The following is a 27,700-nucleotide window of genomic DNA, read 5'->3' on the forward strand; positions in this document are numbered from 1 at the left end:
CAGTTTTATCTACTTTGTCCACAGTTACTTTATATACAACTTCAGATACAATTGTGCTTCTTTCCTTGCCAAGCTAAATACTTTTATATCTCACTGTTCTGCTTTTTTTTTCTCCGATGCTCATAAACTTGGCTAAAATTAGAGAATAGTAAGCCTGAATGCTATGCTTGGTAGGAGTATAAAGTGAAAGAAAGATGCTTGTTCATATGGCATAGATCAGGAAACAAAGAGCACAGGCCAGAACATAAATAAATTAAAATTTATTTTTTTAAATGTATATGTACATGAGGTTATGCGTATCATGTGTGTGTGGGTGTTCATGGTAGTCAGAGGGTGTCTTAATCCTTGGAACTGGAGTTACAGATGGTTATCTGATGTCTGATATGAGTGCTGGGAATCTGGGTCCTCTACAAGAGCAGTCAGTGTTCTAAACTGCTGAGCCATCTCTCCAGTCCTTAGTCTATTATTTTTAAGTTCAGCATCACTCAAAGTTTCAGGGCACAAATGACACGTGGCTAATTTTTTAGCCAGAATGTAACACTATTGACCTCTACTCCAATTCCTGATAAAGTCCTTGTTCCCAACCAAAACTTTAATGGGCACAGTCTATATTGTACACATTTCTAGTGGCATTCTGGTCTTGTGAACAGTTCACTAAGCTCTGCTTACAGTGTTCTACGGCTTTGCTGGCTGGAATCTCCAAACCTTTTCACAGTCTTCCACAAAGGTCTTAGAACCATAGTCAGATTTAATCACAACGACCCCAATTTTCTGCAATAACTATTGTTTTCATCACAAAATACTCAACAGAAGTAATTTAAGGGTGGAAGGATGTATTTTGGCTTATGGATTCATAGAGTCTCAGTATGTCAAAGGTTTGACTTTAATTGCAAAAGGCCTTTATGGAGATGATTAAAAATCTACCAGTGTCCTGGCATGAAATGTAGATTAAGGGACACAGGGGACTGTGTAAAGATGCTGCAAGAAGGTGGCCATCTGCAAACCAGGGGAGAAGAAATCTCTGCCAGTACTTTGATCTCTGGTATCCAGCCTCCAGAACAGCAATAAATTGCATTTCCATGGTTTAAGTCACTCAATCGGTGGTCTCTTGTTGTGGCAGCCTGAGCTAATACAGTTGTCCAAGCCAAAGACTGGCCTTAGTGAAGATGCTGAATCACACCACACATACACTTCCCCGGAAATTTCTGACACAGCACCTTCCTGAATGTTTCCTGAACCCTGTCACTTTTTAAGAACCGCCCTACTCTGAACACTGTGCTGGGGCATTTTCCCTTGCCAGAGACAGCTAATCCTGCTTCTACAATCTTATTTTCCTGGTCTTTTGATAAGAAAGTACAAGGAACAGGCACTTAATGAGTACTTAGGAAATGGAGGTAATATCTACTCACTGTTCAGCCATATTTGGGTCCATTGAATCAGTTTCAGTGGGTGTTTCAGGCAAGGAGGAGCCAGATTCTTGGATCTGGCACAATTCCTCATCAGTGATGATGTCAAACACAGCATCATCTGGTGGTCTGCAGACTGAATTTGCTCCTGGTTGGTGGAGGCAAAGCAGGAGAGAAAAAGACATACATACCATTATGCATAAGACTGGAGATAACATAGGGAAGTGAGCAGTGCTGCTATGGAGAACAAGCTGATAGAATACATTTTAAATGGTTTTTTAACTGACTACTCTTCTATGTAGGTATGAGACAAAGACCACTAGGACATTACAGGAGAACAGAGGGACTACAGAAGATTTTGAATATACAGCCTCTCTCAAATGCAAAGTAGAAATTTCAGCTACTTCCACATTCTCTAGGACCCTTATTTAGAAGGAAAAAAAAACTATCAAAACTATATCAGAAAAGAAACTAACAAAGAAAATATATGGATCCAATGAGACCTTGCTCCATTAAATACAGTCAGAAATAATTTGAAGCAGGAGATTACCTGACTTGCATCCCCTCCCCCTTTCCAGTTCATTGTTGGGCAGAACAGAGCTTCTCTCTATCCAGGGAGCTACAGGAGGCATTGGGTCTTGTGTTTGACCTTGACCACTCAATCTGAAGGCCACTGTGCCAGACAGCTACCCATAAATATGTATTGTGTTTAATATAAGGGTAAGTATGAGGCAGAAGAAAAAAAAGAGCAGACAGAAAATGAAAGAAATCAAAACAAGCAACCTCAGCACCCTAACATAGTATCACTTTGTCATTGCTGAATACCTACTGGTGAGATAGGGCAAGGGCACTTAGGCTACTAAGTAAGAACAGTTTAGCTGTCCTCTGCTTTAGAGGTAATGATTTTCCTCTCAAGTTTCTGTAACAGAGAACAAGAAGAACAAACTGACAAAAAGGAATTTGTTTTCTGAGGCTGACAAAGGAATGGGAAATAGGCAAGGGAAATACAAAAGAATGTGCACCAAGGGACTAACAAAGACCAGAGTAAACAGAAGCTATATCATGTTCATGGATTGAAATGGACATCACTTTATTAAGATGTCAAATCTCTCCAAATCCAATGAAACCCCCAATGAAAACCTCATCATGATTTATTTTTAGAAACTGAGAAACTTATTCTAAAATGTATATGTTCAATAAAGAACAAAATTGGAGGGCTTTCTTTGCCTGTCAGTAAGATGCATTAAGAATCTATGGTAACCAGCTGGACATAGTATAAACACGCCTTTAATCGCAGTACTTCGGAGGCAGAGGCAGGTGGATCTCTGTGAGTTTGAGGCTAGCTAGTCTACACAGTGAGTTCCAGGATAACCAGGGCTACATAGAAAAACCAATTCTGTCTCAAACAACTAAAAATACCAAAAAACTAAACAACAAAAAACCATAGACTCTATGGTAACCATACAGTAAGGAATTGGTGGAACGAAAAGGCACACGGGCGGTGGTGGTGCACACAGAGAAACCTTGTCTCGAAAAACCAAAAAAAAAAAAAAAAAAAAAAAAAGAAAAGGCACACAGATGAACAGAATGAAAGAAAGTCTAGATACAGACTCAAATATATGAGGTCAGTTTTTGTTCTGTTGGTTGTTGTTTTCAATTGGCTTTTGGCAAATATACAAAAGTGGTGTGTGTGTGTGTGTGTGTGTGTGTGTGTGTGTGAGAGAGAGAGAGAGAGAGAGAGAGAGAGAGAGAGAGAGAGAGAGAGAGAGAGAAGAGACTGGGGATTTAATCTAGTGCCTTGTGCATGCTAAGCAATCACTCTACCTCTAGCCCCCATAGAAAGGTAATTCTGAGGAAAAAAAATAGACTTTTAACTAATGGTGTTCAAAGCAAAAGATAAAACCACCCCATACTCTACTTATCATCTTACCCCCAAATTAACTCAAAACAGGTTACTGACATACACATACACACACACACAAATACACACAACACACATATACACACACAATCCTAAAATAATAAAAACTAGAAGAAGCCAGGTGTGGTGGCACACATCTTTAATCTTAACACTCAGGTACCAGAGGCAGGCAGATTTCTGAGTTTGAGTCCAGCTGAGACTACCTAGAGTAACAGGACAGCTGGGCTACAAAGTGAGTCCCTGTCACAAACAAACTACTCACCCAACCACCCACTCACCCAACCAACCCCCCCCCCAAAAAAAAAAAACCCCAAACCCAAAACTTTTAAAAGAAAAAAAGGCCCTTTTGAATACAGGGGTAAGCAAAATTAGATACAATCTTAGATACATAAAAAAATTGATACATAAAACATGATATAAGCCGGGCGGTGGTGGCGCACCCCTTTAATCCCAGCACTCAGGAGGCAGAGGCAGGCGGATCTCTGTGAGTTTGAGGCCAGCCTGGGCTACCAAGTGAGTTCCAGGAAAGGCGCAAAGCTACACAGAGAAACCCTGTCTTGAAAAACCAAAAAAAAACAAACAAACAAACAAAAAAAACACCATGATATAAATATTACTTTATCAAAACTACAACTTCTACTCTTCAAAAAGAAAAGCTGTAAATTTGGAGAAAACATTTATAAAACATATCTGATAAAGAATGCATATACAGAATATGTAGGACTTGCAAACCAGTTTTTAAAATACTGAGAAAGATTTGAAGACCCCAATGTTGTGTGTGAAAAATCCCATTCCTGAGTGGTAGGGCCCATTGATCCATTTAAACAAGAGAGGAACAGGATTCTGAAGGTTTCTTAGTCTGCATCCAAGCTGAGATCAAAGGAGAGTTCAGAAGGATTAATTGCAGCCAGTAGTGATGGCTGAACAGAGAGAAGTCCCATTTCTGCCATCTCAGATCCTTGGCTAGTGTCTAGTAGACAGCCTGGGTCACCTATTAGAGTGATCTGGATGCAGAACTAGCAGTAATTAAATCCTGTGTCTGTTTCCTGGCTGAGATGGAGGAAATAAAGAATATATTCTCCTTGGTCATTAAGAGAAAGGGAGAAAGATACTAACTTTTGAAAAGGTACAATTACTGGTCTTACATTACCATACGGTAGATAATGAATATCAGGAAGGAGGTCCTGGAGGACTGACTCTTCAATGTATGGAGTGTATTCCACTGGTAGTATGTGTGTAAACATACTCATATTAAATCACACTCAACCATGGCAGGAGAAAGTTACTCACTTATCAACCCCAGTAATATAAGAAAGTTTTAGGCTGGTGGTAGTATATATTTAGCATCTCTTAGACACCTCAGTTTGGGAAGTATTGAATGAAGTTTGCTCAAGTGAGAAAGCATAGTGAGAAAGCAGTGACATCTATGAACTCAGGAGGCAGAGGCCTGACCTGGGTTTCCTATGGCCTGGGGGCCTGCTTCAGCTGGTGAAACCATGGGGCTAGGCTCTTCCTGGCTTGTGCCAGAACCACTGCTATCAGGGGATCCAGGGTCTTCGCCGAACTTCTGGAAGCAGGCTCGGCAGCAGCGTTCCTTCTTGCCACTGGGCTTAGTCACAGCATAGTTGTTACAGCAGTAGTAACAGAAGATTCGGCCACATATCCTGGGAATGAAACAAGCACAAGCTGTGAGGATGGTGCACAAAGGATTGTGCATCATTGAGATCTGCTAAGCACCACAACAGGTCTCTGTGTTAGGCTCCTGATGGCCCACAACTCTCCAGACCTAGCTCTGCCCTCAATGTAGAGTGTGCTGTAAGCCCATTTCATAAGATTCCAACAAAACCATCATGATGAGCTTAGTAGAGAATGGTTTACTCCCATAGGTCCTCGAAGCAGGGAGAAAAGGTCTGATAACATCAGGCTACAGGTATGCATTCCACATTTACTGTTGGGAGTGGTAAGTCTCTAAGAGAGCACTTACCTGTTCCCAACTACCAATCTGCCCTTTCTCTTTACCTATCTTTCCTATGTGCTGATAGCATCTGTGTTCCCTGGCACCATCTGCATTTCCACATAGGCTTAAGAATAGCTAAGGGTTGCTGGTCTTTGAGTATATCATATGCCTGTGAGTTCTCTTAATCCCATCCACATTTCCTTTCAGGGGCCCTTGAGTGTCCTGCTAGGAAGCAAAGTGCTTTTCCTAGATTGATAGTTATGGTACCCACACTTATCTCAGATCCCTCACCAGAGCCATCTGTCCTGATCTGGTGAGTTGTCTGTTGCTAACCTGCAGTGGTGCCGCCGCACTATCCAGCTGAACTCCCGCTTGCAGTCATGGCAGTGGTTGGCCTCCATGTCCCCAAGACATTTCTCTTCAGCACTAAGCTTTTGCTGGAATTCCAGTGCATCAGACTTTTGCCAGAGTGCATCTTTGTCCCTGCAATAATACATTTTAAGAATCCATGAGAAGCAGAGAATGACCCCTGCTTCATTTTAGAAAGCTGATATCAAATGTTCCAGGCCGTAGAAGCTAAATCACTTTCCTTGTAAATGACCCTTCCCCAAACACAGGAATCCAAAACACAGGCTCTCTGCTGACATCTCCAAAGGAGCCCCCAAACATTGGTTCTTTGACCCCATGTATGTGAGAGCATGTAAGAGGCACATGATATATACAAAAGGCTGTGTCCTCCACAAGGAACTGCCAGCACTGATATATCATTCAGGTATCTAACACCAAAAACAAATTACTACTGGTAGTAGTATGCTATCAAGTTGATAATGGGCATACTATGAGTGTGCATGCAATAACAATTTGCCTGCATGTATGTCTGTGTACCATGTGTGTGTAGTGTCTGTGAAGTGTGAAGAGGGTATCTGATCCCCTAGGATTGTAAAGATAGTTGTGAGCTGCCTTGTGGATGCTGAAAATTGAACCCGGGTCCTCTGGAAGTGGGTAAGGGTTAGGAACATAGAGATGGCTGGCTTTTTTCACAGATACCTAAATTGTAAGAAGACAGGCTGACTCATCTTGTGGACCAGCTTGTTCTTCCAGCTAGTCCACAGCATCTGACCTCTATGTCCCTAGGAAGCCAGATACTCACACCCTCGAATGTGAGAATGCTACTTGGTTTCTCTACCACATTCCTCAAGAAAATATCTGGAATTCTAATGAGTGAGTAGGTCTAGGCATGGTATACTCATGACTGCTACCACCACAAGCAGAAGTGAGTGAGATCTTATCTGCCTTGAGTTTTATCAAGTGTCTCTTGACACATTCATTTTTCAAGGTATAGTTGTGTAAGAGCTCTTGTCTTGGAAGTTGGGTGTGGTAGTATACATTTTTAATCCCAGAACTCTGGAGGCAGAGAGACAGGTAGATTTCTGTGAGTTTGAGGCCAGACTTATCTACATAGGGAGTCTCGGGCTAGCCAACGCTACATAGTAAGACCCTGTCTTAACATAAAACACAGCAAAACAAAGCAAAAAGATTCCTTGTCTTTTTTGATATGGAGTGTTCATAGATAAAGTAATATGTCTGGGTTTTGCTTCAAAGCAATCTAGAGGTGGGAAAACAAGAGTGGTCATGGGTTGATTCCTGTTGAGGCTGAATGATGCAGAATTGTTATAACTTGAGCTTGAAATATGTGTTTGATCTCTTTGCCCCCCCCCACCCCAAAGCTTGTGGTGCTATTTGAGGAGGCCATGGAACTTTTGGGATGGAAGGCATGGCTGGTGGAGTGGGTTATTAGCAGTCTCTACTTTCTCATCTGCTAAGACATGGACTGAACCAATCCCACTGTCATGCCTTGCCTGCCAAGACTGACTGAAACTGTCTGGACTCCGAGCCAAAATAAATCTTTCCTCTCTTAAGTTGATTTTGTCAATGTTTTGTCACAGGAAGGAAGGAAGGAAGGAAGGAAGGAAGGAAGGAAGGAAGGAAGGAAGGAAGGAAGGAAGGAAGGAAGGAAGGAAGGAAGGAAGATATAGTTATAGTATTTTATCTTGCATTTTTAATTCCTTTAAGAAAAAGTTAAAGTTGTGAGTGACTTGTAAGCATTTAACAACCAGGACATTTCACATAAAAACCCAGCTTCCCACATCTGTCTTGGGAAGTAAGGCACCATGGCTACTTTTGAGTGGCAAGAGTGGAACAGGCTGGGTCCCTCAGAGTCCCTTCTAGTTTGGTTCCCACATAGACACTGCTTCTAGGTCCCTACAGGGAGCCCCAATCCTAGGAAAGTGGGACAGTACAAGAGGAGAAGGTTCACTGGAGATGGGGAAATGACCAAAGTTACTAAATGTCATTTTATTGTCATTCTTTGCCAGGCATCCAGAGTTTGAACATAATCCTGCATCCACACGAAAACCCAAACCACTGGTACATTCAGGGAGATCCAGCCTTCAAGACTGCCAAAGCCTAGCTGGATCCTGCAGACATATGGCTCCCTGACAGTACACCATTGGGCAGAACTTGAGGAGAAGGGCCCATTTCCATTGAACTATCATTTTCAGAAATGTTTTTTTCTGAGAACAGCCAATCCTAGACAGGGTCCCCAACTGCCTCACACTCACCTGAGCAGCTCTATCAGCCGTTCCTCAAGGTATTTCTTGGTTCTATTCAGGTCGTCTAGGTCTGCAAGCAATTTCTGGTCATTCCTTTCCCTGTTTGTTACCTCCTGGCAGAGTTTGTTGTAATATTCTTGGATTTTTGATGTGGCTTTTTCAAGTTCCTTCTGAGTTCTGGGAGAGGAGAAATAATTTTTCTTGGTTAGCTCTGATATTCAGCTTCCTGGAATCTCTGGGCTCTCCTGGCCTTCAATAAGAGGTTCTGCTGTCCTGTCGGCCTTTCCCTCTCATGGTGAGGCATGACCTACCTGCTCACTGGTTATGCATTATGTTACAATCTGAGACTCTCCCTACCTCCCCCTCAAACATGAAGGGGTATTCTGAGATGGCAGAGACATTCCAGGATGCTAACATATTTAGTGAGTGAGACATGACACTCCTGTAGGGATTTCTGGACAAGAGTTGAGGTTGGCAGGCGCCAGATGGGAAAAGGCTTATGGGGTGGTAATGGAGGATGAGCAGGGGTGAAGAGTCAGGACATAAAGGAGAGGTGTGGTCTCTCAAAGGTGGTTATAAAGAAGGACCTTGCTCTCAGGTGTCTTTAGGACTCTGCCTTGAGGAGGGTGCTGGGCCTTTAGTAGGTCTTCTACCCGATTAGTCCTCCAATCCCCTGAAATTCTGTCTTGGGCCGTGGGATCTTAGCATACGGCAGAGGGGGCTGGTGGAGCTGTCTGTCTGTCCAACCCCATGCATTCCACATGTAGTTTAACTATCCCCTTATGTGGCAATTTCTAAGGATGTTAAAAAAAAAACCCAAGACCCAGTAAGGTATTTGTAAGAACTCCATTAAATAGAGGTTCTATGAAAAGTCTACATTGTTTGTATACTTTCCAGTCAAGTCTAATACATAGCTATCAGGGGTTATTTATTATTCAATGTCCACAAAATGATTTTAGGGTATATAACACAAAACATCAAGGGAGGTCTAATCCTAGGCAGATGAACTGTGCAATTCTGAGCAGCTAAAACAAATCTTCTACATAACCATTTTTACAGCATTTTGTTTTGTTTCTTGAAATAGGGTCTCATTACGTAGCTCTGGCTGGCTTGGAACTTGCTATGTAGACTAGGCTGGCCTCAAACTCAAAGAAATCCACCTGCTTTTTGCTCCCCCGAATGCTGGGATTAAAAGCATTTACCACAGTAGAGCTGACCCTGTTGACAGGCCTGCAGGTAATCCTAACCCGAACCCTAACCCTTCCCCCTTCCTACCCTGTGAAAGTGCATGGGAGATCTGGGACCACCCCTCCTCTGCCATATGGTGGAGTGAGTAAGTGAGAGAATCCTCCCCTCTCCCCTCGACACCTGTGGTGTGTGGGAGAGCTGGCCCTGGGGTCCTGAGAATGGGAGACTCGGCACTGTACCTCACCATACACTACTGGTGGAGCTGACTCTATTGGAGTGGGGTGAGGTGAGGGGGTGTGGCACAGGTGAGTTGGCCTGGAGGGCATGAAAGCAGGAGAGCTGACACTTCCATCAGCCATGTGGAGGCATGGATGAGGGAAAGATATCCCTCATCACCCCTTGCCACCTAGCCTAGGGGCATGAGAGCCAGAGAGCTGGTCCTGCCCCTCATTGGCTGCAGCACATAAGGGAGCAGGCCCTACAACTCACCTGGGGAGCACACTAGAGCTGACCCTGGTGGGGGTCCGGGTGAGCCAGTTCTGTGGATGTGAGAGCAGGACAGCTGCACCTGCCCCTCTCTCATATGCCATGTGGTAATGTGGATGCGGGGAACAGTGCCAACTGCAGCAGGCAAGAGAGCTGGGCAAGAGAACGGAGGAGCTGGTCCCATCTCTCACCAACTGCAGCAATTGGGACATATAATTGGCCTAGGCAAAACAGTAGAGTTGGCCCTGGTGATGTGAGTGTGGGTGAGCAAGGCATGAGAGCAGGAGAACTGGCCCTGTTGCCTGATGCTTTGGGTGAACTAGCCGGGGCAGTACTGGAGCTGCCCTGGTGGTGATAATGAGAGAAACCTAGTGGGCTGACCAACCCAGTTATTATGCAGGCCCAGAAACAGGGCTATGAAGTAGCCCACCCCAACATCTACCTCATCTATGAACTGCTGGAAGGGCTGGATCTGCAGATCCAAAGCTATAGGATCCTCATGACACAAGACAACAACAGGATATTCAGGAGGAGTCCCAGTGAAGGCCCAGTATCTATAGAGTAGTAGAAGCCAGAGGTCTTGAATCAGACCAATGATCCACTGCAAACACTCACATGTAAAGATGTATGAACTAATGGGTATACTGTGTGACTCACTGGGCCACACTATAGCTTCCACACCAAAATTTTTTCTTTTCCTTCTTCTTTTTTGTTTTGAGGCTATACTTTTACTTTTTTGGTGCACCCGCGTGGGGCGGGGGATGGGGGTGGGTGGGTAAGTGGGAAGAGTCACCAAGAGTCACAAGGGCAGAAAATGGAGTTGAGGGGATGGGGAGATGAGTGAGATTGGATGCATGATGTAAAATCCACAAAGAATCAATAAAGTTTTAAAAAAATATGCCAGCGTACCTAGCTTTCATTCTTACAGCATTTAAAAATAGCAGTTCAAATGTGTCCTCTGTTTAAATCACATGAACAAGACCTGGCTAGGAGCTGTCACTGGGCTTCTTCACTGAATCCAGACCTAAGCAGGAAGGCAGGCAGCAGGAGAAAAGGCATGCGTACAGGCTCAGGACAATCTGATAAATTTACTTTTGCTGGTGGCACCCAAGGGATCCTCTTCCTGATCAACTGTTCTTAGCAGGTCCTAGCTATACCATCTTGGCCCCATCTCCAGAAGCAGGCTCAGGTTTACAACTCCACATGGCCTCAAGCTGAAAGTGATAAACTAACTGAGAAGAAACTAAACCCTCTCACAGGACTGTTGGGAAGACTAAATAGGTAATTATAGGTTAAACATCCCTAATTTGAAAATCTGAAATCCAAACTGCTCTGAAATATGAAAACAATGCCCTTCTGCTCCCAAGCCTTTCAGCTAAAGATGCTCAGCCTGCACAAGCAGCATTTAGAACAAGCCACACTGCAAGCAGGACTCAATGCTGGTTGTTATTCCCATTATTGTCATGCTCTAACTGTGCTTGCTTTCAGTTTTTTGGAAACATGCAGTTAGTGTGTACCTTGCTGGAGGTAAAAAGCTGCAGCAGATAAAAGGCACGTTGCCTCCTGTGAACTATGGCAGGAAGATAGCTGACTTTTCTGTGGCAAGCTTCTGGCCCCTGTGCTTTCCACTGGCACGACTTTTGCACGATTTCCCCATCTAGTACAAGTGGCTGACTTTCTAAAATGAGTGCATCTACCTACTCCCTGAAGATCACCAGTGGCTGTGTGGGTGACCCAGTGACTGACCTTTCTAGGCTTATTTGAAGAGTAGTGCTTTCTTCGTCTTTGTGCTGCAAAGTGGCCTGGCACTCTGCAAGGTGGCTGCTGGTACAGTTCAGCTTCTCCTCCATGGCTGCCTTGGTGACCTGGTGTAAGATATGCAGGAGAAGACACAAACTTACAAAGTTTACCCTCCATGGAAGAAGAGACTGGTATGCTACTCACACTTCCTGACAGGGCCACTTGTAAGGGGAAGGTTTTGTGCTCATGAGGTCAGAAACCTATTTGTGGGGCATGATCTGATCTTCAGTGGGGTGCTAGGGTGCAATGGCATGAAGTGAGGTTACCAGTGGGACCAGTGTCACTTCACTGGTACTAGAGAATGTCAACAGAGGTGACTAAGAACAATTTCCTTTTAGCCCAAAGTCTAGGGAGGGAAAAGAGTCATGACATAGACTTGGGACATTGTTCTAACCAATGACAGTCTCAGTTTGAGAACTGGCAGCATTTTGAGGAGCATCTGACAACAATGTAGTAAAAGCACACCAGATCCCCTTGATAGCAACCCTGCCAGACCTACCCTCAGCTCCTGCATAGCCTCCTGAGTCATTTGTAGCTGCTGGCTTTGCTCTTCTAGCTGGGCCCTGAGGCGCCCACACTCTTCATTGGCTGTCTGGAAAGAATGAGAAAGACATCATGCTGTGGGATAATACTCTTGTACACTATAAAGATTTGTCACTTGAATTAGTTTAATAAAATGCTGACTGGCCAGTAGCCAGGCAGGAAGGATAGGCAGGGTGACCAGACTACGGGAATTCTGGGAAGAGGAAGGGTGGAGTCAGGAGTCACCAGCCAGACATAGAGGAAGCAAGGTGAGAATGTCACACTGAGAAAAGGTACCAAGCCACATGGCTAAACAAAGATAAGAATTATGGGTCAAGTAGAAGAGCTAGTTAGTAATAAGCCTGAGCTACAGGCTGTGCATTTATAAGTAACAATAAGCCTCAGAGTCAATTAATTAAGAAGCAGCTGCCAGGTATTTGGGAACAGGCAGGTGAGAGAGAAACTTCTGCCTACATATGGCTGGCAAGAATTTCCACATAAAACCTGAGAAAGCTTAAAAAAGGATTCTAAGCACACAAAAACCAGAGTCAAACTCAGCTTCTTGGTAACCACTTTTTCTCTGGTGGGTTCTGTTTGATGGTGGCAAGCAGAGGCATGGCTCCTTTAAGAGATGGCTTCCTGACTCAGTGTTAGCGGCAAAAACTGCACAGCTCTTTTAGAGGCCCTGCTGCCAAACACTTATATGGTGTTTATGAGCAGCTGGCGTCTGCAACTCAGTGGTGGTGATGTGGACCTAAAACCTCCCCAGAGTTGGGGGCAATACACGTGTGTGGCTCCTGCCAGTACCTCTGCCATGAAGCTAGACTCTCAGGAAGCCAAGGGATGGGGTAGAACCAGCCACTTTAGTCCTAGTCACGCCTGCTTAGCAGATTAAATGCTCATGTGATCAGAAAAAGACAGAGATATGCAGTAAGGACAGAATAAGACAAAACAAAAAACAAAAACAACAACAACAAAAAAACCTCTAAACAGTTCACAGTTTAAAATATACATAAGCTTAGGAGAGAAAAGAGAAGGTATAGACAGTCATAAAAAAGAAATATATAGTTTTAAAATAATAAAGTCTTTAAAAAGGAAGTAAAATAATATTTTAAAAAGGCCACATAAAGATGGAAGATACACAGAGAGTCTGGATACTGTATGTTATTGTGTTGTCTTTGAATTGTTTGACTGCTGTATGAGCAACAGCTGATAAGAGACATTTGATTATAAATGTTGCTGGATTAATCCAACCTATATATTTTGAAAATGTCTTGACTTCAAAATAAGTCAAGAGATATGTTACTTTGGGGAAGAGGTTATGCTTTTATTTCCACAGGAAATGAGACGCTGTGGATTCATTCTGTGTTTTAAAAAAAATCAGATTTGGTTAAGGAAGACTCCCTGAAAAAATCTCCAATGGGAACAGATAGCCCAGATGATCCAACCTTTTGGGGTGCCTCTGTTGCAGTTTCCTGAGTTCTGAATCCAGAAAGGCTTCAAGGTAGCTGGCTGAGATGATTCAGCCTCACAGACTACTCCAGCTAAGACTTAACCATTACCCTAAATTTTCTCAGTGTTCCCCAGGGATTACCACCCCCCCTCCCATCCCCCGCTGCCCAAGCAGCAGGAAATAGTCTAGAGAACTACACCGACATTCCCAAAAACAAATTATGAATGTTTGTCATCATTTAGGGGGGCTGGTTACAAGTAGTTATAGATAATGGTCAGGAAAAAAGCTAAACAAAGATTAGATTCAGGGATCTTGTTCTAGAAAGAAGAGACAGGATACAGAAATGATAGGATAAAAGGGTAGAACTTTAATCCAAAAAAAAAACCTATTAATCTTACATTATTTTACATTGGTATGGATTTTAGTTTATTGATATAAATTTAAAGTTAATTTTGTTATACTGTATGTATATTTCTGTTCTTGTTTAGGGTATTGTGTTTATGTAGCTCATTTAAAAATGTAATATATAATTAAGAAATACAGATTAATAGTCATCCATAATAGCAAAATTATAGTCATGTTAGGTATGTTTTCAAGTTCATATAGAGATATATTTCAGATAGATAGGCAATCTTCAAAAACTTCAAAGACCTATAGAATATGGCATTTAAAATGTTTTAAGAACTTAGACTTTTCTTGACAGTGAGACACATCTGTTCCAAGCAGCACTAATTACTTCAAAGAGGATGATGGGCATCAAAGAAACTCCATATGGACTTTGTTTTATTTATGTCAAAAGCTAGTCATGTAGGCAAAGAAAGTGCCCTTGCCTCAACTGCTGACAGTATGTTGTACAAATTGGACAAGCAGGGCACAAAAGAAAGTGACTGCAGAACTTTGCCAAGACAAGGTGGGGCAGGCCTTCAAAAATCCTGCTTCAAAGATAAGGCTGTCAGATATGCTAGGCCTGTAGGCTGAAGATGGATGCCCCAATATTACAGAGAAACTTTGGGTGACTGTCCAGGCAGATGTCCCTGTCACTAGGTAACATTACATCCTTCTGGGGTCTTTGATGGAGTTGAGGACTAAATAGTTATAACTATTGTTTTCCTTAGTCATGATAGAAAGTAAATTAGATACAAAACTTTAGGCTCACCAAGATAAGAAAGGTAATTGAAGTATTTTCTCAAATTTTGTCAAATGCAAATGGACTGGATATTGTTACTATAATTCTTACTTAATAACTGTTTTTGCTTTACTATATTAAGGTTAAAACTTTCCTTTTTAATTAGACAAAAAAGGGGAAATGCTGTGGGATAATGCTCTTATACACTGTAAAGATTTGTCACTCAAACTGCTTTAATAAAACATTGTTTGGCCATTAGCCAGGCAGGAAGTATAGGTGGGGTGACCAGACTAGGAGAATTCTGGGAGGAGGAAGGGCAGAGTCAGGAGTCACTAGCCAGACACAGAGGAAGCAAGATGAGAATGTCACACTGAGAAAAGGTACCAAGCCACGTGGCTACATATAGATAAGAATTAAGGGTTAATTTAAGAGTAAGAGATAGATAGTAATAAGCCTGAGCTACTGGCCCAGCATTTATGAATAATAATAAGCCTCAGAGTCAATTATTTAAGAAGCAGCTGCTGGGTATTTGGGAACAGGCAAGTGGGAGAGAGAAACTTCCACCTACAGCATCATAAGAGAGAGGTTCTTACTCTGAGACTCCTTCACCTTTATCAGCCAAATGGTTTCCAGAAACACAACTGCACTGTTTCCCAAAGTGGCTCTTCAACAAGCTTCTTCTCTACTGGTAACAAAATACTTTCAAGTTTACAAGGGAAAGAGTCTCACCTTGTTCCTCAAACAGAATTAATTTCTGCAAGAGAAAAAAGTAGCCCATGAGCCTCATGGGGCTTCATGGGGTGTGGAGGGCACTCTTAGGAAAGGGCAGGAAAGAGTGCAGAGTGGCCTGAGAGCACAGAGGCCTAGGTACAGGTCCACTAGGATACATACTGGAAATCAAAGTACTGTGGCTACTTGTCCATGTTCTTATCTACCATTCTTTAGCCCCTTTTCTTCATGCAGTATCAAAGATTCATGGTCTATTGGGTCTCAGATTTGTCTGCTTTAAGAGCCTTGTTTTTCTAAACTGAACCAGTTCCATATACCCAGTCAGCCATCAGAATAGGATCCACAGAAGCTGATTATTTAGCAAGGACTAGAGTCAGGACTCAAGATGTCATAGACTGGTGACCTTATGAAGGATGGGCTCCAAAATATAAGGCAGGGCTAGAGGCTGGAACTTATGTGTGGAAGGGCCTATACACAAACACACAAAAGAGGGAGCAGCAGAAGGGTGTATGCACTCTTTGAGCTGTTGCTGCCTGCTACCTTGTAGAGATATGGAAATGGGCTATTAGATCTGCTGAGAATTCAAACAAAGTCACAAAACTGAATTTGTGTACATCTGTTCTGTCAATGTTGGCTACAAATTATAAAAAAGTTCTGTGTGGGTCAACATCTGCCATGGCCAAAGTGGAGGCTCCTAAGTGGAGTTATTACTCTCCATTGCTCTGCCTGATGTGTTTCTGCAAAGAAATGTGAGCTACCAAAGTTGAATGGAACCAGGACATTCTCTGGTCTCCACCTTTTTCTTGCTGCAGGGCCATCTAATTGTGGAGCCACCAGGTATACCTTGAGAGATGGCTAAAGCTGGGCTTACCTTCAATCTGTTCTGGTGGTCCATAATCTCAGCACTTAACTGGAACTTGAGGGCATCTCGCTCCTGGTGTGCAGCTTCTTGGAGGCTCTGAGCCAGCTGCTCAGCCTGAGCCAGCTGTGCCTGTAGACCAGAGAATGAACTAGCTGCCTCCTCAGCTGCCTTAAGCTTTTCCTGCAAGCTCTCCTTTTCTTGCTTTAGTCCCATCACTTGAAGCTCCAAGCCCTTTTGTTCCCGGAGTGCTGCCTCTTTGGAGTCCCGGAGCTCCTGCGTCAAGCTGGCCAGGGCCCCCTCCATCCGATCCTTCTCGGCTGTCAGGGCACAGACCTGTATGCCAAGCTCAGCTGTGTCTGTGTTGGCTCGATGCAGCTGGTCCTGTAGCTCTGCATGCTCCAGGTGGGCTCCCTCAGAGCTGCACCTCACCCGTGACAGCTCTGCCTGCAGGGCTCGTAGCTCTTGCTCCTGCTTCTGGGCCTTGTAGATGCTCTCCTCCTGCAGTATCCCTTCTCGCTCTGAGCACTGCAGCAGTTCCTGAACATGGGCCCTGTTGAGGGCTTCATTCTGCTCTTTCAGTTGTTGCACCAGGGTCTTGTGCTCCCTCAGGACCGCCTCAGCCACACCCAGCTGGCTCTGTAACTTGTCTCGGTCACCTAAGGCCACTTGGAGCTTGGCTTGGAGGTCCACCACCTCATTCTGTAACCGCTGGGCCTCCCCCTGGTGAACTTCTAGCTGTGCTTGAGACAGGGCCAGTTGGGCTGTGTTGAGCTGTGGTAGGCTGAGTCCCTGGTGGCCTTTTTCTGCAGAGAGGGCCTCAATCAACTGAATCTGCTGCTGGCACTGGTTCTCAAGAGCCCTGAGCTCCTGGTCCTGGGCCTCTGTCCGAAGCCGGCACTGATCTGCCTCTTCTTGCAGCCGCCGGCACTCACCCTCCTTACTCTGCAGGGCAGCCTCCTTCTCTGCCACCTGGGCCTTCATAGTCTCCTTGGCTTTCCTCACAGCCAAGAGGCTTGCTTCCATTTGGTCTCCCAGGTGCCGGATGCTGGCCTGCTCAGCTTCCAGGGAGGCTAAGGAGCCCTGGATGGCTGTCTCTCGCTGCTGCAGTGCCTTGTAATCTGTTTGCAAGGCTTGAAGTTTTCCTTCTAGGAGCTGGTTGCGCACAGCCATGTTCTGCAGCTCCTTCTGTAGCTCCTGGTTGACCTTTTGCAATTCCTCCTGATCTCCCCCTGGCACTGTGGTATTGTTTAGCTGTTCTTCCTGGAGGTATTGCTGCCCCTCTTCTGGCATCTCCCCAGTCTGTGGTGGGACAGAGCTTAGGGAGGCCAGAGTCTCCCTATTCTTGTTGGCCCCATGCACCTCAGCTAGCTGCTCCAGTGTGCCCACTTTCTGGCTGAGACGGTCTCTGTCCTGCATAAGGTGCTTCTTCTGCTCCTCCAGGTCGCTCACAAGCTGACTCACCTGTGCTAACTGGGTCTCTAGAAGTTGCAGGTGCCATGTCAGAGACTTGGCCTCCTGTTCCAGCAGCTGCTTTTCTTCTCGATGCTGCTTTTCTTGCTGCCTGGCTTCTGCCAGCTCCTCCTCCACAGAGCTCAAGTGGCCCAGGGATTCCTGTAGTTGTCGCCGGAGCTGAGCTGACTCTTGCTTCTTCCCAGCTAGCTCTTCCTGAAGTGGGGCCACATCCTTCACTAAGTGCTCTAGGCCAGCCCGGGCCTCCTCCTTCAGCTGTAGTTCCTTGGCCAGCTGCTCTAGCTTGATATTCTGCTGCCTATTGAGTTCCTGGGCCTTGGTGTTTTCTCCTTCTAGGGCTTCAAGTTTTCCCTTCAGTTCCTGGAACTTTAGGGCCATGTCAGCAGGAACTGGCTCTTGAAGAAACTTTGTGTCCTGAGCTGGATTTGCTGCTTTCTCGGTCCTAGCTAGGCAATCTGAAAGGCTGGCTAGAAGCTGGTTATTCCTATCCAGAGAGTTTCTCACAGCCTCAAGTTCCTGTGCCATGGTCTCAAGCTGCAGGGCTAAGAGGCTGTTCTCTTTCTTATCTACATTCAGCTCCGAGGCCTGCAGACATTTCTGTAGCTTCTTCACTGTAGCCATGGTGACTTCCCCCTGCTTCCGGAGCTCTGCCACCAGGCCCAGGAGGCCAATGCTATCCTCCACTGTAGGGTACCCCTTCTCCTTTTCTACCTGAAGCTGCTCCCCTTGCCTGCTGATCATCACTCGAAGTGCTTGGTTCTCCCTGTCTAGCTGCTGTACATGGTCTTGTAGCTGTTTCTCCCGAACCTCCAACTGGTCCAGCTCCAGTCGCATCTCATCAAAACCTTCTAGTGCTTCATTGTTTAGAGAACTATTTAGGTCAAAACTGGAGGCCATCTCTTGAGTCTAAGGGGAAGTAAAGGACAGGAGGCTTTTTAGAATGAAGCTGCCCAACTATTTGGATAAGTTTTTTTATTCGATGAAAATAGAAGTAAAAACAAAGGGATTACCTAACCTAAGGTAAGCTTTTAGAGCCATTCCAAAGACTAGAACTCTTATGTTCAAAGCCTCTGCCACAAGGTCTGAGCACATTCAGGGTTCCACAAACCCCACTGATAAGCAGACTTACATCTCTATCCAGCCTCCATCAGCTTTATGAGTTTAAAGGACATTGGTTCTTAGAAAATCTAAACTCAGTTACACTGAAATTATGGTTAACCCACTGTATTATACCCCTAGCATGACAAAAATCACAAAAAGGTCAAAGAGTAGTCCTATCTATCTATCTATCTATCTATCTATCTATCTATCTATCTATCATCTATCTATCGGTTTTTAGAGACAGTGTTTCTCTGTGTAACAGCCCTGGCCGTCCTGGAACTCAATATGTAGACCAGGCAGGCCTCATAGAGATCTGCCTGCCTCTGCCTCCTGAGTGCTGTGATTAAAGGCATGTACCACCATGCCCAGCTCATCTTTTCTATTTTGAATACTCTTTATACATAATGAGCATTTTTGTACTGCAAATAAATTTCTATTATACAGGTATAATAGATTCACATTTTTAGTACTTCCTGATCCCTTGTTCTTAAGCACCCTTTCGCTTGCTCCTCCACTTAGGACCAGGATGATTTCATTACCTCCTCTTAAGAAGAAAGCGTTGAAGCTTCTAAGTAATTTCCCCTTAGTTGGATGCTGGTAGGTGGCAAGGTCAATTCTAACCTCAGTTCTAACCTATATCTTGTAAGATACTTTAAAAAATATTTTAAGAGTTCAGTTTTAAAAGGATCTAAATTTTATCTGGCTGTAAAAATCTAAATTCCAGGGCATAGAGGATATAGTTTGAGGGGTTATATTACTCTGCTTAGAACAACAAGTATTTAAAAGGCTTATCCTTGAATTGCTAGGGAAAAAGACATACCCTGGTCACCCTAACAGTCTGCTAACTCCAGCCTTCCTGACATTACCTGCAAGTAGTTGCTCACTAAACTGCTCATGCTGGAGCTTCGGCTTGGGGGTTTCCACATGTAAGCAGAAGAGCTGGTGGCCAGTGTCCTCCTGTAGGGCCACAGAACAGACACACTTGTATTCAGATGAGAAAACAAACTCAAGTGTACACACACACACACACACACACACACAAACACACACACACACACAGAGGCAGTGGTGCTGACAGTTACTAGGCAACCAGGGGCAGTAGGATATGGTCTGTATATCATTTGAGTATGTCTACTAAAGGGTTCATATGTTGGTCCTTAGAATGGTGGTACTGAGAAATGATGGAACCTTTAAAAAGTGTGGCCAATATAAGCCTTTAGATCAACTGGGGATATGCTGTTTGAAGGCACTATGGTACTCTAACCTCTGTCTTACTATTTGGGACATGTGTGTGATCTCTTACTTCTGCATAAAATACACCCCATCTCCTCTCCACATGCTCTAAAATGATAGTCAAGGGGATCCCTTGCCAGAGCCTGATCCATCAGACCTTCAGCCTCTAAAACTGTGAACTAAACAAACTACCCTCTTTTTTTTTTCCTCCTAAAAGGAAGACTTACAGATTCTTTCTTTAAATTTAAAGATTTATTTTTATGTGTGGTGTATGTGTGAGGGGGAGGCCAGAGGAGAATACCATATTCTTTGAAGCTGGAGTGGTTGTAAGCTGCCTGACATGGGTTCTGGGATTTGAACGTGGGTCTTCTGGAAAAGCAGGAAGCATTTTTAATTGCTGAGCCATGTCCTCAGACTAGAAATGTCTTTTATTTATAAAGTTAGTCTGCTTCGGGTTTTGCATTACAGTAAACAATGGATGAATGCAGGAGTACTCTTTCCTTGATGGAGCATAAAGAGGAAAACATAACACTTCTCTCCAAGAGCAGATCTCCATGGGCTTGTGGCAGGTACTCCATTGCTGTAGTTTAAACATCATGGTGTGGGGTTAGAGATGGCCTAGCAGTTAAGAATGCTTGTTGTGCTGGCTTTTGCATTCCAGCATCTATGTAACTAACCAGGTGTCCCAGATACCCTTGAAATCCCATCTCCAAGAAAGGTAAAGACAGGGAGATCACTGGGGTTTTCTGGCTTCTAGCTTAGAGGAGAAAACTTGAGCCTCAGCTTCAGGGAGATACCTTGCCTCAAAAGACTAGAGTAATAGAGTGGTGCTCTCCTCTGACATCTATGCACATGCACATACACACATGCATGTACTCACATATACACACATATAAACAAATGAATTTAAATGCTTTCTCCCACTGTCCAAAAAAAAAAAAAAATCCCAAGTAGATACATTTTCCAATTTTTGGTTGTTTCTTTGAGTTTTAGGTGCCTGTCACAGACTATTTGCCAATGAGGAAAAAGCAACATTCAACCTAGTTTTTAAAAAAAGTCCCACTGTGCTGAGAGGTTCATCTACAATGTGGCTAAAGTCATGATTGCAGTTCATGTGGACATACTGGACAGGGCAACTATATACAAAGTCTCCTTTACTGAATAAAGTTCTACTGGATGGTGTGGGTCTGAAATATAGAGGCTTATATGATAACTCTCAATTCACAGGAACATTGTGACAGTTATTGAACTGTCAAACCTATTAGCCCTCTCAACCTAGCAAGGACCTTAGTCAAGAGTGCCGCACAACCACACACACACACACACACACACACACACACACACACACACACGCGTGTGTGTGTGTGTGTGTGTGTGTGTGTGTGTGTGTGTGTGTGTGTGTGTGTGGTGTGAGGATGGAGGAAGGAAACTCTTGGTACATTATCACTGTGGAAAGGTGGAATAAGCCTAACTCCACCAGAGGGTGGCACACCTGGTGATGGTTACTCATGCAGTAGAATATTCTACACTGTGGATGATCTGAATAGTTTGAGCTTGTGAAATAAATAGTCTATATCACAACTACTCCTGCATGAAATCTGTCATAGAATACACAAGGAGATGGGCAAAGTTGCTTCACTCCTACAGCTATAGAACCACAAGTGTAAACACAGGTAAAACTAAACAATATGAAATGAAAAAGGCAAGTATGAATTAATAGCTTTTTCATGATTCATTGTGCATAACATTTTGAAAATATACATAACATTATCATAAACTATTTATGGTTACATATGCATATAGTGAAAATAAAGTCTTGCTATTGACATGCCTCAATCATGGTGCTGTGTTTACTTCTGGAAAGGAAGAAGGAAAAAGACAGCAAAAAGGTGGGGTCTTAGTTAGATCTATAGTATTTTATTTCTTAAAAAAAGAATGTATCATATAGAAGAAAGAAACCCTACAAGTATTAGCCTGAAAGGTCTCCCACTGGACAAATATGGGTAAGTTAAGGTCATAAATAACTGCAGAATGTAATCTACCAAACAACAACAAAACAATCCCCTCAAAACAAAAACAAAAACCCACCACCAACAACCCCCTCACCAGAGTCAATACTGAGATAAATGAATAAAGAAATGGGGAAGGCAGAAAAAAATAATTGTGAAGCTATATGTAATTTCCTGAGCAAGCAAAATGGCTAGGCAGATGGGTAGCTATCTTCAAAACGTTGAACATCTCTTTCCTTTACTTTTTTTTAAAAAAAGCAATTTCCCAAAGTACCTGGCAAATGTCGGCCAGGCGGCATCCAGGTCGTAGCCCCTTGATGCTAGATCAAACTGAACCTCAGTCAGCTCATATAATTGTCCCACGATGTCAGAGCTCAGCTTTGGCTTCAGAAAGGGGCTTCTTGCATAATACCAGTCACTGCAGAAAACATACACTATGTGAATTGAGGAGAAACAAGAATAAGCAAAGAATGAATCTACTCAAGATTGTCCTGTGTGGTTCTACCTCATCAAATCCAGTAACTCATGTTACTAAATCAGAAAACAAGCAAACCATTTTATCTTTCACTGCTGGACCATGGGTTCTCAAATAAGCTTTCTTTGCTTCAAAGAAACTGTTGCAATGATCTGGATGTTTATTATTTATATAATATCTCTTTTCCTCTAAAGAATTTGAGATACTTAAATCTTAGTGACTTGCCAAGAAAGGGCAACTATAGGAGACAGGGCAGTTCTTTTGGAGAAGATAACCTCAGCTTTTATTCCTTTCACAGAATCCAACAAGACACACTAGGCTCACTTTTAACTTCTGTTCAGACATTAAAAGCCAAGGAACAAATGTCTATCCAGAAATGTTATATACACACTGTTATTGTGGTTTATCCATTTCACATGAAGCAATAAGAAGTTAAAAAGATAGTACTAATGGGTTTAAAGAATTACTCGGCTCATATTTGTGGTCTGTGATGCTGAAATGTTTACTGCAGTCTTTAACCAAATACCTACAACAATATACTCTTCAAATCAAATGTGCAAATGTTTTTAACTCATAAGCTTGTCACATGTGTAAGAATGTGAATCAGCCTTAAAAGTGACAAAATAAAGATAAACATCTGCCTGTTATTTTTTATTTCAAAAGTCCTTTCTTTCATTAACTCAAATACCTAGGGAGAGGCAGAGCAGAAATAGAAAAAAAAATGCTGGGCAATCCAATGAGGTTCAGCTGGTGGGCCCCAGATCTGCAGCTCCTAATCTGATGCTCCCTTACCTTCACTCACTCAGGCCCGCCTCTCTCCTTCCGTTTCCTGGTGAGGCTGTAGCATTTACGAGATACAAAGGCTGACATATGGGCAACCTGGATTCATAGCAGTTGCCCTTCAGTCTCCAAGGAGCCATGATATGCTTGCTGATGGGTAGTGGCTCTGTGGCAGGTAGGGGCCCAGGCTGAGTAAAGGAGAACCACAGGCAATTCTTCTGGGAAGCAAAAAAACACTAGCTTCAATGAGCCACCACTCATTAGGGAAAGACTTGGCATCAGGAGTTAAGAGATCTGGCTCAGCTCTAGTATCACAGTTGAGCACATGAGAGAACTAGAGAAAATCAGTGTTTCCCCCTCTTTACCACATTTACCCTACATGCTCAAAGACTAGTAGAAAGTACAATGAATAATGGCTGTAAAAGAAACTGAAGGCACCTGCCACCGACATTCTGGTTTGGTTGACATAATTTCTGTTCCTTGGTGGTATGGGATTAAGCCCAGCACAGTCTTGCAATTACCTGGTCACTTTAGTGTTCATGAAGCACTGCTGCAAAGTGTCTGCCAACCTCTGGTGCACCAAAGAGTAGCGAATGAAAGCTCTGCCTTTTCCCAGAGATGTTCGGAGCTGAAAACAAATTACATCGAGATAAACACCTGCCTCATGGAGGATTAGCAAAAGGCCATGTATAGGACAGAACATGCCATCCGGCGCTACTCTGACACTGGCAGCCCTTATACCCATCAAAGGACACAAAACATCTGGCACTGTCACTCTAGGTTGAAACCTGAAGTGGGTGGGCTTATCTCAGGCCTCTATCTGAGAACCCTCTGCAAACATGAGAAGATATATGAATGAGAATCAAACACCTGTACATTGAATGGAGTCACTCTTGCTCTTCTTCCTACTAGAATCTCTGAGTCAGACAGGAAACTCCCTGATTTAATTTGGAGTAAGGTGTGAAACCTGGACGTAACTGAATGGCTTCTCACATAGAAGCTACAGGAAGAAGGGATAGTAAACTTGGTTGGTGCTGGGCCCAAATTACTAGGGGGTAGGGAGAGAGTTGGAACATGTGTAGAATGGGGACGAGCAGAAAGAGTGGAGTTGTGCAAAGGTTTTGCCAGATGTATAACAGTCTCCTTTGTCTCCATAAAACCACCAAACCCCCATGTATCTGTTCATGCTTTCCTAATTGGGCTGGTTTCTTTTCAGATAAGCCAACTCATTGCATTTAGTCAATGTGCTATGGATGAGAATAGGGCTTTTCAGGAAATCTTGTCACCTGGAAGTAAATGTCATAGAAAATGTAGCCCAGATGTCTACAACTCTACAATGATGATTATGACAAAACTATTTAAAAGCATAAAGGGATCCATCTGAGGTTTAGTCATTTACAGCATACTTACAGTAAGCTGGGTGGACTCTGTAATGAGGCTGCAATATAGCGCCTTACTAGCTGTGGGCACATGGCAGCCAAGACAAGTGGATTAAAGGGAACTGCAATAGAGGACACTTGAGACTGGTTTGAAAATTAAGATTCATAATCTTAATATATTAGTCCCAGAAGCAGTCAGGCATTCAAAATACACTGAATCTACCCTAGGTATCTACTGGCACAAGCTCTGGATCTGAGTAGAGAAGGCAGGGCCAACACTCTCTTAGCCCCTTAAAGGTCAGAATGTGGTAGGAGAGGGATGACAGTAGTTTTGTCAAAAAAGAGTCTTACTATTAAGATGCCCTGGAATGAGACAGGAAGTAAGTGGCATGCCACCAAGGCACCAATTATGCTGTAAACATCCCAGTAGCAGTTCACACCTTTAACTCAGATATTTCTTACTTTGAGTCATTCTTACTGATGACTCAGAGAAATAATATAATACAAGGTGATTTTAAAAGACGTGAAACCTCATGAACTATGGAAGCCATAAGACATTTCTCCATGCATAGTCACAACGGTTGAAATGGAGGTGGGCAGAAGACTGATTTGATATAAAGCACTACAGTATGCTTACAAATAGTTATCTCAAGAGATGCACAAACACTTTCTCCTCTGATGAATGAGGTGAGAACAAAGTGCTCAGTGGGGACAACAGGGACATCTGAGCAGCCAAGAAAAGCTAGGCAAGGTACCCATCGACATACCCTAAAACTGGAGTAATAGTGGAATTTAATCAGACCTCTGCCCACAAAACCACTCTTTTTTTTTATATAATTTATTTTTATTTTATGTTCATTGGTATTTCACATGCATGTATGACTGTGTGAGGGTGTCAGAAGGCCTGGAACTGGAGTCATAGACAGTTGTGAGCTGCCATGTGGGTGCTGGCAATTGAACCCGGGTCCTCTGGAAGAGCAGCCAGTGCTCTCAACCATCTGAGCCATCTTTCTAGCCCCCCAAAACCACTCTTGTCTGCAAGCTCTAAGAGCAGGAGCGAGTCCTTATTCCTCCTACATGACAGTAAAACTTCTTAATGGTAACATTTGAGCTCATTAGCTGAACAAATGATAATATATAAAGGGAGCTAGCTGCATACTTTAAAGGGATTTGTAAATGTCTTTCAGGAAAAGAAATATTTCCTTTGTACTACAAATGAAAGTAACTACATATCTCCTTTAAAAATGTTTTAGCATCACCCTTTACAATAGCCACAAATAATAAATATCTCAGGATAACACCAACTAAACAAGTGAAGGACCTGTTTGATAAGAACTTTAAATCTCTAAAAAAAGAAATTGAAGAAGATATCAGAAAATGGAAGGATCTCCCACGCTCATGATAGGTAGGATTAACATAGTAAAAAATGGCAATCTTACCAAAAGCAATCTACAGATTCAATGCAATCCCCATCAAAATCCCAACACAATTCTTCACAGACTTGAAAGAAAAATACTCATTTTCATATGGAAAAACAAAAGACCCAGGATAGCTAAAAGAATCCTGTATAATAAAGCAACCTCTGGAGGCATCACCATCCCTGACCTCAAGCTCTACTATAGAGCTATAGTAATAAAAACAGCTTGGTACTGGCATAAAAACCGACATACAGACCAATGGAATAGAATTGAAGACCCTGACATTAATCCACACATATACAAACACCTGATTTTTGACAAAGAAACCAAAACTATACAATGGAAAAAAGAAAGCATCTTCAACAAATGGTGCTGGCATAACTGGATATTAATATGTAAAAGATTACAAATAGATCCACATCTGTCCTCACGCACAAAACTCAAGTCCAAGTGGATCAAAGACCTCAACATAAATCCAGTTACACTAAACTTAATAGAAGAGAAAGTAGGGAGTACTCTTGAATGCATTGGCACAGGAGACCACTTCCTAAATATAACACCAGCAGCACAGACACTGAGCACAACAATTAATAAATGGGACCTCTTGAAACTGAGAAGTTTTTGTAGGGTAAAAGACACAGTCAATAAGACAAAAAGACAGCCAACAGAATGGGAAAAGACCTTCACCAACCCCATATCTCACAGAGGACTGATCTTCAAAGTATATAAAGAACTCAAGAAACTAGACATCAAAATACTGAACAATCCAATTAAAAAATGGGCTAAACGGCTAAACAGAGAATTCTCAAAAGAAGAATCACAAATGGCTGAAAGACATTTAAAGAAATGCTCAACATCCTTAATCATCAGAGAAATGCAAATCAGAATGACTCTGAGATACCACCTTACACCTGTCAGAATGGCCATGATCAAAAACACTAATGACAGCCTATGTTGGAGAGGATGCAGAGCAAAGGGAACACTCCTCCACTGTTGGTGGGAATGCAAACTTGTACAAACACTGTGGAAATCAGTATGGCGGTTTCTCAGAAAATTGGGAATCGATCTACCTCAAGACCCAGCCATACCACTCTTGGGCATATACCCAAGGAACGCTCAATCATACCACAAAGATACATGCTCAACAATGTTCATAGCAGCACTATTCGTAATAGCCAGAACCTGGAAACAACCTAGATGCCCATCAACTGAAGAATGGATTTAAAAAATGTGGTACATATACACAATGGAGTATTACACAGCAGAGAAAAACAATGACAGCATGAAATTTGCAGGCAAATGGATGGAACTAGAAAATATCATCCTGAGTGAGGTAACCCAAACCTAGAAGGACAAACATGGTATGTACTCACTCATAAGTGGATACTAGATATAAAGCAAAGAACAAGCAGACTGCAGCCCACAGAACCAGGGAGGCTATATAGCAGGGGGGACACTAGGATGACTGTGGCTTATAATAAGTTTTGGTTTTACTCAATTACTGGGCAAGCCTCAATGAAACATTTCACTATCACCATTAGAATAAGAATTTATACTGTATCAAGCTGATAATAGAAAAATAAATAAATAAATAAATAAATAAAAATTAAAGAAAAAAAAAAAAGAAGCTGAAGCCATAGGCCATACAGTTTGTAATTTAAAAAAAAAAAAGTGTTTTATATCATAGGTCAGCTTTCACTTCTCAATTCCCGGTTTTCTTAGCATCCCATATACACCACGTTAAAAAGGCACACAACAGCAGCACAACAGGAC

The 27,700-nt window shown here is 42.9% G+C and overlaps 1 protein-coding gene across 3 annotated transcripts in view; it reads right to left on the bottom strand.

Moving 5' to 3' along the window:
- The window catches only part of Fyco1 (FYVE and coiled-coil domain autophagy adaptor 1), an 88,692-nt gene that overhangs the window by 38,235 nt on the left and 22,757 nt on the right, over nt 1-27,700 (bottom strand). For all 3 annotated transcript variants that reach the window (XM_076575547.1, XM_006990784.4, XM_042281923.2), the window contains exons 5-14: nt 23,652-23,758; nt 22,150-22,293; nt 19,500-19,590; nt 16,072-18,438; nt 11,870-11,962; nt 11,317-11,435; nt 7,906-8,073; nt 5,618-5,767; nt 4,780-4,991; nt 1,410-1,554 (exon numbers count right to left, since the gene is read on the bottom strand). In XM_076575547.1, coding sequence (XP_076431662.1) covers nt 1,410-1,554; nt 4,780-4,991; nt 5,618-5,767; nt 7,906-8,073; nt 11,317-11,435; nt 11,870-11,962; nt 16,072-18,438; nt 19,500-19,590; nt 22,150-22,293; nt 23,652-23,758 — 3,596 coding nt within the window. The remainder of the gene's footprint in view (nt 1-1,409; nt 1,555-4,779; nt 4,992-5,617; nt 5,768-7,905; nt 8,074-11,316; nt 11,436-11,869; nt 11,963-16,071; nt 18,439-19,499; nt 19,591-22,149; nt 22,294-23,651; nt 23,759-27,700) is intronic.

The sequence above is a fragment of the Peromyscus maniculatus genome, chromosome 7 (genome assembly GCF_049852395.1).
Source record: "Peromyscus maniculatus bairdii isolate BWxNUB_F1_BW_parent chromosome 7, HU_Pman_BW_mat_3.1, whole genome shotgun sequence".
Lineage (NCBI taxonomy): Eukaryota > Metazoa > Chordata > Mammalia > Rodentia > Cricetidae > Peromyscus > Peromyscus maniculatus.